The 12,028-nt window shown below is 39.8% G+C and overlaps 1 protein-coding gene across 1 annotated transcript in view; it reads left to right on the forward strand.

Moving 5' to 3' along the window:
• The first annotated feature begins 9,870 nt into the window (after positions 1–9,870).
• LOC117801371 (protocadherin alpha-3-like) overlaps positions 9,871–12,028 on the forward strand; it is a 46,278-nt gene continuing 44,120 nt past the window's right edge. Inside the window, 1 exon segment of the mRNA XM_034655628.1 lies at positions 9,871–12,023. Within this exon segment, the coding sequence (XP_034511519.1) occupies positions 10,603–12,023 (1,421 nt within the window). The 5' untranslated portion in view covers positions 9,871–10,602.

Genomic DNA, 12,028 nt, shown 5'->3' on the forward strand with positions numbered 1-12,028 from the left:
AGGGTTCCCCTTTCTCCACACCCTCACCAACACTGGTTGGGTTTTGTGTTGTTAAACAAAAGAGGTGAAAGACCTGTATTCTGAAAACTATAAAACACTGATGAAAGAAAATGAAGATAACACAAACAAATGGATAGTCCATGCTCATGGGTCGGAAGAACAAATACTGTTAAAATGTCTATACTATCCAAAGCAATCTACACATTTAATGCAATCCCTATCAAAATACCAATAGCATTCTTCACAGAGCTGGAACAAACATTTCTAAAATTCGTATGGAACCACAAAAGTCCTAAAATAGCCAAAGCAACTTGAAAATGAAAAGCAAAGCTGGTGGTGTCACAATTCCAGGTTCAAGTTATATTTCAAAGCTGCAGCGATCAAGACAGTAGGGTGCTGGCACAAAAATAGACACTCTCCCACTCCCTTTGACTGTGACCCCTCTCGCTGTGTCTCTCTCTGTCAAATAAAGAAAATATTAAAAAAAAAAAAAGAAAAAGGAGAAGAAGGAGTAAATTTAAGGAATCAATGAAAGTTAAACAAGGTCCTGGAGGTGGAGAAGTGTAAGAGAAGAGTAGGAGATAGGTAAAGGAGTATAACAAAATTTTATGGATCTACAAATGAGGCAGATCTAAGTTTCTCATGTTTTTAATTTGCTAAGCAATTATTTAGTAATTTAATTTGCTAAGAAATTATTTAGGGAGGCAATTTTAAAGTCCAGTTTCAAGGTGGAAGACTACTAATGCCAATTAAAGAAAGCATGCCATTGAAAAGGTTTCCTTACATACTTTACACTCACAGATTTTTTCAAATATGAATTCTCTGAGGTTGAGTAATTTTTTTAAAAGATTTTATTTATTTATCTGAGAGAGAGAGAGTGCATAAGGGGGGAAGCGTCAGAGGGAGAAGCAGCCTCCCTGCTGAGCAGGGAGTCTGATGCAGGACTTGATCCTGGGACTCAAGGATCATGAACTGAGCCAAAGGCAGTTGCTTAACTGACTGACCCACCCGGGTGCCCCTAAGGTTGAGTAATTTGATAGCCGTTACTGAAGTTCTCTCTGCAATATTTTATATTAAATTTTTTTCTTCTTCTTTTTTTTCTTCTGTTTTTTGGGACCCTCCTCTGCATTTGGAATGTTTTTCACATGTATGAATTCTCTTTCACCTGTGAAGGTGTCTTCCTTGACTACAGGCTTTCTCACATTCCCTACATTCATAATAATCCACACCATATTAATTCACAACATATTTTAAGGTTTGAGTGATATTTAAAGCCATCCCACATTCCTTGCATTCAAAGAGCTTTTTAGCAATATTAATACTCTATTCTCAAGTAACTTGTTTTTGCATATTAATGGTTTTTCCGTTTTTATTACATTCATAGGGCTGTTGTGGTTTTTATTTATTTTATTTTATTTATTTTTTTTTAAAGATTTTATTTATTTATTTGACAGAGAGACAGCCAGCGAGAGAGGGAACACAGGCAGGGGGAGTGGGAGAGGAAGAAACAGGCTCCCAGCAGAGGAGCCTGATGTGGGGCTTGACCCCAGGTCCCCGGGATCATGCCCTGAGCCGAAGGCAGACGCTTAACGACTGAGCCACCCAGGTGCCCCTGTTGTGTTTTTTTAAAAACAAGATTCATAATCTGATGTTGAATAAGTTATCTACACACAGTAAAAACTTCATTAAATTTCTTATATTCATAGAGCTTTTCAGCAGTATGAATTCTCTATATTATAATAATGACTGAATTAAGTCTAAATATCTTCCCACATTTCTTACATTAATCAGGTATCTCACCAGTATGAATTCTCTGGATTGAGTGACTTGTCCACACACAATAAAAGCTGTCCCACATTCCTTACATTCATAAAGATTATCATCAGTATGAATTCTCTGATGGTTAGAAATAACTCAATTAGCTCTAAAGACCTTCCCATATTCTTCATATTCCTGTGATTTCTCACCTGTATAAATTCTCTGATGTTGAGTAACTTACCCATACATAGTTAAGGCTTTCCTCTTTCCTTACATTCATATAATGTATCACCAGTATGAATTCTCTGGTTTGAAAAAAGAGCTCAAGCAGGTCTAAAGACTTTCCCACATTCTTTATATTCCTATGATTTATGACCTGTATGAATCCTCTCCTTGGATAAATTGTCCACACACAGTGAGGATTTTATTTCATATCTCCTATTCATTAAAAAAAAATCTCACCAGTATGAATTCTCTAATATTTACTAAGGACTGAATTAAGTCTAAACATCATGCCACATTTTGTACATTCACCAGGTTTCTCATCAGTGTAAATTCTTGATGTTAAGTAACTTGTCCACACACAGGAAAGGCTTTCCTACATAACTAATATTCATAAAGCTTATCTGCAATATGAATTTGCTGGTTTGAAAAAAGACCTCAGCTCTAAAGACCTTCCTATATTCCTTCTATTCAGAATTTCTCACCAGTATGAATTTTCTGATGGTGACTAAAGTATCCACAAAAATAATGATGTTCTCAAATTCTTAACACTTATAAAATTTCTCACTCTATGAATTCTCTATATTGGTAAGGAATGAATTAAATTAAAACATCTTCTCACATTCCTTACTTTCACTGTGTTTTCCACCATTAAGAGTTTTCTTATGTTGAGTGAATTGATATCCATTACTGAAGGTCATTCCACATTCTTTATGATTATACCATTTTTGGAGAATTTTTTATTAGTTTTGAAAAAGGTTAGATTTATGATATTATTTATGCAGTTGCTACTAGTTAAACCCTTCTAATAACATTGTAAGCATATGAATTACTTTTAAAATGTCTGTAAGTGGCCATTGTCATAGATAATAATTTAGGTAAAATATTCATTTTGAGTTACCTGACACCTCTCAAGCATGCTTTCACATATTCTGTCATTTCTGAAAATAGAGGACTTAAGGTCAACTGTATTACTTCTTAATCTGATTCCTTAACTGCTGGATTTCATATTTAGTGCACACTCTCCAGAATTCTGTGTTCATATTTGTTGTGGCAAATAGAAGCAGCTTCAGAAGTAGATTGGTATGCTTCTTTTAAAAAAAGAAAAAGATTTTATTTATTTACTTGACAGACAGAGACAGGGAGAGAGGGAACACAAGCAGGGGAGAGTGGGAGAGCGAGAAGCAGACTCCCCACTGAGCAGGGAGCCTGATGCGGGGCTCAATTCCAGGACCCTGGGATCATGACCTGAGCCAAAGGCAGATGCTTAGTGACTGAGCCACCCAGGCGCCCCTCTTCTCCTTTTTCTTTTTCTTTCTTTTTTTTTTTTTTTAAAGATTTTATTCATTTATTTGACAGAGATAGAGACAGCCAGCGAGAGAGGGAACACAAGCAGGGGGAGTGGGAGAGGAAGAAGCAGGCTTCCAGCGGAGGAGCCCGATGTGGGGCTCGAACCCAGAACGCTGGGATCACGCCCCGAGCCGAAGGCAGACGCTTAACCGCTGTGCCACCCAGGCGCCCCTCTTCTCCTTTTTCTTTTCTTTTCTTTTCTTTTCTTTTTTTTTTTAAAGATTTTGTTTATTTATTTGACAGAGATAGAGACAGCCAGTGAGAGAGGGAACACAAGCAGGGGGAGTGGGAGAGGAAGAAGCAGGCTCATAGCGGAGGAGCCTGACGTGGGGCTCGATCCCATAATGCCGGGATCACGCCCTGAGCCGAAGGCAGAAGCTTAACCACTGTGCCACCCAGGCGCCCCTCTCCTTTTTCTTAACTCACAAAACCACCTTAGTGCGTCTTAAAATTGATATTCCCATTTGGGGAAGACTTCAAAATCTAGTCATGTTTAGTCATCTAGTCATCTCTGTGCTATTGTTTGGACTTCCCATATCCCAACATGAAAAGAGAAGTGTCTTTCAAGATGATCATGAAGTTTATGTCTTTTATTCACATAAAGTATTAAATTAGTTGATTTTCAGATGATAGAACAACCTTGCATTACCAGGATAAATCACCATTAGTCATGATGCATGATCCTTTTTAAACATTGCTGAATTCAGGGGTGCGTGGGTGGCTCAGTTGGTTGAGTGTCCGACTCTTGACTTTGGCTCAGCTCATGATCCCAGGGTTGTGACACTGAGCCCTGAGTCAGGCTCCACACCGGAGCGTGGAGCCTGTTGAAGATTCTCTCTCTCCCTCTGCCCCTCCCCCCTTTCCCTCTCTAAAAAAATAGCTAAAAAAATTGGTGGATTCAATATGCTAGTATTTTGTTGAGTATTTTTGTGTCTCTATTCGTAAGAAATATTTGTATGTAGGGATTTTTTCTTGTGATGCCCTTGTCTGGTTTTGTTATCAGTAGCCTCATAGAATGAGTTAGGAAGCGTTCCATTCTCTATTTTTTGGAAGAGTTTTGTGAATAATTAGTGTTAATTATTCTTTAAATGACTATCTGGTCCTGGGCTTTTCCTTGTTGGGAGGGTTTTTAAAAAAATTATTGCTAATCCAATCTCTCTCTCTTTTTTTAAGATTTTATTTATTTATTCGACAGAGATAGAGACAGCCAGCAAGAGAGGGAACACAAGCAGGGGGAGTGGGAGAGGAAGAAGCAGGCTCATAGTGGAGGAGCCTGACGTGGGGCTCGATCCCATAATGCTGGGATCACGCCCTGAGCCGAAGGCAGACGCTTAACCGCGGTGCCACCCAGGCACCCCGCTAATCCAATCTCTTAATTTGTTATGGGTTTATTCAGATTTTATATGTACTCTTTTTTTTAAGATTTTATTTATTTATTTGACAGAGAGAGAGCCAGCAAGAGAGGGAACACAGGCAGGGGGAGTGGGAGAGGAAGAAGCAGGCTCCCAGCAGAGGAGCCTGATGTGGGGCTTGATCCCACGGCTCTGGGATCACGCCCTGAGCCAAAGGCAGACGCTTAACGACTGAGCCACCCAGGCGCCCAGATTTTATATGTACTCTTGACTTAATTTTGATAGTTTGTGTCTTTCTAGAAATTTTTCCATTTCACCTGCATATTTAGTTTGTTGGACTACAACTGTTCATAATATAACCTATTGTTCTTCTTTTCTTCCATGTTTTTATTTAAATTCCTGTTAGTTAACATACAGTGTAATATTAGTTTCTAGTGTAGGATTTAGTGACTCATCACTTACATACAACAGCTAGTGCTCACCACAATAAGTGCCCTTCTTCATACCCATCACACATTTAAACCATCCCCCTACTCACCTCCCCTCCAGCAGCCCTCAGTCTGTTCTCTATAGTTAAGAATCTATGTTATGGTTTGCTTCCCTCTCCTATATCCCCAATGTTCATCTGTTTTGTTTCTCCTTTTAAAATATTTTATTTATTTATTTAAATTTTTAAAAAATTTAAATTCAATTAATTAACATACAATTTATTATTAGATTCAGAGGTAGAGGTCATTGATTCATCAGTCTTATGTAATACCCAAAGCTCATTACATCTCATGCCCTCCTTAATGTCCATCACACTGTTACCCCATCTCCCCATTCCCTTCCCCTTCAGCACCCCTCAGTTTATTTCCTATGATTAAGAGTCTCATGGTTTGTCTCGCTCTCTCTCTGATTTCATCTTGTTTTATTTTTCCCTCCCTTCCCCTATGATCCCCTGTTTTGTTTCTTAAATTCCACATACGTGTAAGATCATATGATAATTGTCTTTCTCTGATTGACTTATTTTGCTTAGTATAATACTCTTTAGTTCCATCCACATCATTGCAAATGGCAAGATTTCATTTTTTTGATGGCTGAGTAGTATTCCATTGTATATATACATTCTACATCTTATTTAGCCATATCCATTCATTTGTTGATGGACATCTGGGTTCTTTCCATAGTTTGGCTATTGTGGACATTGCTGCTATAAACATTGGGGTGCAGGTGCCCCTTCTGATCACTACATTTGTATCTTTGGGGTAAATACCCAGTAGTGCAATTGCTGGGTCATAGGGTAGCTCTCTTTTTAACTTTTTGAGGAACCTCCATACTGTTTTCCAGAATGGCTGCACCAGCTTGCATTCCCACCAACAGTGTAAGAGGGTTTCTCTTTCTCTGCATCCTTGCCAATATATGTCATTTCCTGACTTGTTAATTTTAGCCATTCTGACTGGTGTGAGGTGGTATCTCCTTGTGGTTTTGATTTGTATATCCCTAATGTCAAGTGATGTGGAGCATTTTTTTCATATTTCTGGTGGCCATTTGTACATCTTCTTTGGAGAAATGTCTGTTCATGTCTTCTGCCCATTCTTGATTGGATTATTCATTATTTGGGTATTGAGTTTGATAAGTTCTTTATAGATTTTGGATACCAGCCCTTTATCTGATTAGACATTTGCAAATATCTTCTCCCATTCTGTCAGTTGTCTTTTGGTTTTGTCAATTGTTTCCCTTGCTGTGCAAAAGCTTTTTATCTTGATGACGTCCCAATAGTTCATTTTGCCTTTGTTTCCCTTGCCTTTGGAGATGTGTCTAACAAGAAGTTGCTGTGGTGGAGGTCACAGAGGTTGCTGCCTGTGTTCTCCTTTTGGATTTTGACAGATTCCTATCTCACATTAGTTCTTTCATCCATTTTAAATCTATTTTTGTGAATGGTGCAGGAAAATGTCCAGTTTCCTTCTGCATGTAGTGGTCCAATTTTCCCAACACCATTTGTTGAAGACACTGTCCTTTTTCCATTGGCTATTATTTCCTGCTTTGTCAAAGATTTGTTGACCATAGAGTTGAGAGTCCATTTCTGGGTTCTCTATTCTGTTCCACTGATCTATGTGTCTGCTTTTGTGCCAGTGCCATACTGTCTTGATTAGAGCTTTGTAATAGATCTTGAAATCAGGCATTATGGTGCCCCCAGATTTGTTTTTCTTTTTCAACATTCCTTTAGCTATTTGGGGTCTTTTCTGGGCTCCCCGCTTCGTACCTCGATACTCAGCGCTGGAGATGTTCATTTGTAGAGATCCAGATGTATCTTCCTGCGTCTCAGGCTGATTCCGTGGATATTCCTGCTGGTCTCTGGGGTCTTTTCTAGTTCCATACAAATTTTAGAATTATTTGTTCCATTTCTGTGATAAAAGTTGATGGTATTTTGATAGGGGTTACATTGAATGTACAGATTGCTCTAGGTAGCATAGACATTTAACATTTATTCTTCAATCCATAAGCATGGAACGTTTTTCCACTTCTTTGTGTCTTCCTCAATTTCTTTGATGAGTATTCTATAGTTTTTTGAGTACAGATCCTTTGCCTGTTTGATTAGGTTCATTCCTAGGTATTTTTTGGTTTTTGGTACAATTGGAAATGGGATCAACTCCTTAACTTCTCCTTCTTCTCTCTCATTGTTAGTGTATAGATATGCAATTGATTTCTGTGCATTGATTTTATATCCTAACACTTTGCTGAATTCCTATTTAAGTTCTAGCAATTTTGGTATGGAATCTTTTGGGTTTTTTACGTAGAGTATCATATCATCTGTGAAGAGTGAGAGTTTGACTGCTTTGCCAATTCAGGTGCCTTTTATTTCTTTTCATTGTGTGATTGCTGAGGCTAGGACTTCTAGTACTATGTTTAACAATAGTGGTGATAGTGGAAATCCCAGTTGTGTTTCTGACCTTAGGAAGAAAGCTCTCAGTTTTTCCCCATTGAGAATGCTATTATCTGTGGGATTTTTGTATATGGCTTTTGCTGTTGAGGTATGTTCTCTCTATCCCTACACTGTGAAGAGTTTTAATCAAGAAAGGATGCTGTATTTTGTCAAATGCTTTTTCTGCATCAATTGAGAGGATCATATGGTTCTTGTCCTTTCTTTTATTAATGTAGTGCATCACACTGATTGATTTGTGGATGTTGAACCACATTTGCAGCCCAGGAATAAATCCCACTTGGTCATGGTGAATAATCCTTTTAATGTACTGTTGGATCCTATTGGCTAGGATCTTTGTGAGAATTTTTGTATCCATGTTCATCAGGGATATTGGTCTGTAATTCTCCTTTTTGATGGGGTCTTTGTCGGGTTTGGGGACCAAGGTAATGGTGGGCTCATAGAAAGAGTTTGGAAGTTTTCCTTCCATTTCTATTTTTTGAAACAGCTTCAGAAGAATGGGCATTAATTCTTCTTTAAATGTTTCGTAGAAGTCCTCTGGGAAGCCATCCGGCTCTGGACTCTTGTTTGTTGGGAGATATTTGATTATTGCATTAATTTCCTTGCTGGTTACAGATCTGTTCAGGTTTTCTATTTCTCCCTGTTTCAGTGTTGGTAGTTTATGAGTTTCCAGGAATGCATCCATTTCTTCCAGATTGCCTAATTTGTGGCATATAGTTGTTCATAATATGTCTAACAATTCCCTCTATTTCCTTGGTACTGGTTGTGATCTCTCCCCTTTCATTCATGATTTTATTAATTTGGGTCCTTTCTCTTTTCTTTTTGGTAAGTCTGGACAGGGGTTTATCGATCTTATTAATTCTTTCAAGGGCGCCTGTGTGGCTGTCAGTTAAGCATCTGCCTTTGACTTGGGTCATGATCCTAGGGTCCTGGGATTGAGCTCCGAGTTGTACTCTCTGCCTAGTGGGGAGCCTGCTTCTCCCTCTCCCTCGGTAGCTCCCACTCCTTGTGCTCTCCGTCAGATAGATAAATAAATAAAAACCTTTTTAAAAATTCTTCCAGGAGCGCCTGGGTGGCTCAGTCAGTTAAGCATCTGCCTTCAGCTCAGGTCATGATCCCAGGGTCCTGGGATTTATTTGCTGTTCTTTCTCCAGGTCCTTTAGGTATAAGGTTACTTTGTGTATTTGAGACCTTTCTTGTTTCTTGAGAAAGGCTTGTATCACTGTATACTTCCCTCTTAGGACCACCTTTGCTGCATCCTAAAAGTTTTGAACAGTTGTGTTTTCATTTTCATTTGTTTCCATGAATTTTTTTTTAAAGATTTTATTTATTTATTTGACAGAGATAGAGACAGCCAGCGAGAGAGGGAACACAAGCAGGGGGAGTGGGAGAGGAAGAAGCAGGCTCATAGCAGAGGAGCCTGATGTGGGGCTCGAACCCATAGCACCGGGATCACGCCCTGAGCTGAAGGCAGATGCTTAACCGCTGTGCCACCCAGGTGCTCCAATGGTGTGGAAATTTAAAAAACAAATATACTCTGACTTGGTGTCATGAATGTAAGAAATATCTAAATCACACAGTATGGTCAAATAGTAAAACAAATTTATAAGAGAACTGCACTATAAAAAACTGACTTCTGGCATCTTTATATAAATAATATTTAAGACAGACAACAAGGTTATAACCATTGGATAAAGGACAGAAGAGTGGGTTATAGACAGTCCATAAATAAATAAATTTTGTAAGTTAACATAATAATATAGAAGTAAATATGTGTGTATATATGGATATGTATATACACATACTTTTTTGTTGTTAAGTAGGATCCATACCCAATGTGGGGCTTCAACTCAGACCCTGAGATTAAGAGCCACATGCTCTACAAACTGAGCCAGCCAGGCTCCCCTGTATACACATACTTTCAATGTCTTGATGTTTTGGTGGTCACAAATATCAAAGGCCTGATTTTTCTTCCTTTCTTTTTTTTTTTTTTTACAAAAATCATCTTTCTGGCATTTTTTAAAAAGATTTTATTTATTTATTTGACACAGAGAGAGTACAAGCAGGGGAAGCATCAGGCAGAGGGAAAGGGAGGAGCAGACTCCCTGCTGAGCAGGGAGGCCCATCCGGGGCTAGATCCCAGGACCCTGGGATCATGACCTGAGTGGAAGGCAGATGCTTCACCATGAGCCACCCAGGCGCCCCCCGGAATTCTTTTTTTTAAATATTTTGTTTATTTATTTGAGAGAGAGAGAGAAAGCAAGAGACAGAGCACGAGGAGGGGGAGAGGCAGAGGGAGAAGCAGACTCCCTGCTAAGCAGGGAGCCCCAGGTGGTGGATCCTAGGACCCCAACCCAGAATCACGACCTGAGCCAAAGGTACATGATTAACCAGCTGAATCACCCAGGTGGCCCTGATTTTTATATGAAATGTAGACTTCGAGGCCAAGTGGTAAAAGTTAGGGGTCCTGAATCAGATTGAGATCCCACCCAAATATCACCAGTTAATATTTTTAAGTTACTTAACTGGTATGTGTTTTCACTTCCTTGTTTGTAAAAAGTGAATTGTATTAATATCTACCTCGGAGAGTTGTTGTGAGAATTTAATGGGGGAAAAAAGAATTTAATGGGATAACCCAAAATAACCCCATGCTTATCACATGGGGAATATTTCCAGTAGATGTCCACTACAGTTATTAATCATTCTACTATATTTTACTGTGTCATGGATTGGAATATTTGGAAGTGGTGAGTTGGTGTAAAGGATTATTTTTATAAATATAAAGAATTTGAAAAGTGCTCGAAGGAAATTACAACTAAAATAGAAATTTTGGGAAAGATCAAATGCAAGTATACGGAGAAGGTAAGTACATTTATTTAATACTTACACATTTAGCCACATGATGTCGCTGTCCACCACAAGGTATTTCACCACAAAAGAAATGCGGCACGCGTTATGTACTCAGATGCTTTTCCTCACCATCTTTGAGATACGGGCATGATAAGGTTATTAAAGAAAAAAAATAGGAACTCAAATTATTTTTTGAAGTTTGGATCGAGGCAAGAACGACACAATATTTGGGAAAGGCTTGCAATGGTGTTTTCATGGAGAGAAGAAGGTTCAGGAGCCCGGCGTTTACTGCTTTCGCTTCTGCTCCTCACTGTCTGGGAGACTGGGAGCGGCCAGATTCACTACTCCGTCCTGGAGGAGGCCAAACACGGCACCTTCGTCGGCCGCATCGCCCAGGATTTGGGGCTGGAGCTGGCGGAGCTGGTGCCGCGCCTGTTCCGGGTGGCGTCCAAAGGCCACGGGGATCTTCTGGAGGTAAATCTGCAGAATGGCATTTTGTTTGTGAATTCTCGAATTGACCGGGAGGAGCTGTGCGGGCGGAGTCTGGAGTGCAGCATCCACCTGGAGGTGATCGTGGACAGGCCGCTGCAGGTTTTCCATGTAGAGGTGGAGGTGAAGGACATTAACGACAACCAGCCGGTTTTCCCAATGGCAGTAAAAAAATTATTTATTTATGAATCCCGGCTGCCGGGTTCTCGGATTCCGCTAGAGGGCGCATCAGATGCAGATATTGGAGCCAATTCTCTGTTGACCTACAGTGTTAACTCTAATGATTATTTTACCTTGGATATTAAAAGAAATGATGAGAATATTAAATCCCTCGGACTCGTGTTGAAAAAAGTTTTAAATCGCGAGGACACTCCTGAGCATCACTTACTAATAACGGCAGTTGATGGTGGGAAACCAGAGCTCACCGGCACTATTCAAGTGAAGATCACCATTCTAGATGTAAACGACAACGCCCCAGAGTTTGAGAGGACTGTATACAAAGTCAGTTTATTCGAAAATGCACCAAACGGTACCATAGCAGTGATTGTTAACGCCTCTGATTTGGATGAAGGAGTAAATAAGGACATTGTATATTCTTTCAATACAGACATGTCAGCAGATACTCTTTCAAAATTCCACTTAGACCCAGTTAGTGGATACATCAGTGTAAAGGGTACTATAGATTTCGAGGAAACTAAGTTATATGAAATCCAGGTAGAAGCGACAGATAAAGGAAATCCCCCAATGGCAGGCCACTGCACGGTTCTGGTGGAAATTTTGGACACCAATGATAACGTACCTGAGTTGGTTATCAAATCACTATCATTACCGGTATTAGAAGATGCTCCCCTCGGCACGGTCATCGCCCTAATCAGTGTGTCTGACCGCGACTCTGGTGCCAATGGGCAGTTGACCTGCACCCTGTCACCCCACGTTCCCTTCAAGCTGGTGTCCACTTTCAAGAATTACTATTCGCTGGTGCTGGAAAGCGCCCTGGACCGAGAGAGCGTGGCGAACTATGAACTGGTGGTGACAGCGCGAGATGGGGGATCGCCTTCGCTGTCCACCACAGCTAGCATGTACG

The sequence above is a fragment of the Ailuropoda melanoleuca genome, chromosome 3 (genome assembly GCF_002007445.2).
Source record: "Ailuropoda melanoleuca isolate Jingjing chromosome 3, ASM200744v2, whole genome shotgun sequence".
Taxonomy (NCBI): Eukaryota; Metazoa; Chordata; class Mammalia; order Carnivora; family Ursidae; genus Ailuropoda; species Ailuropoda melanoleuca.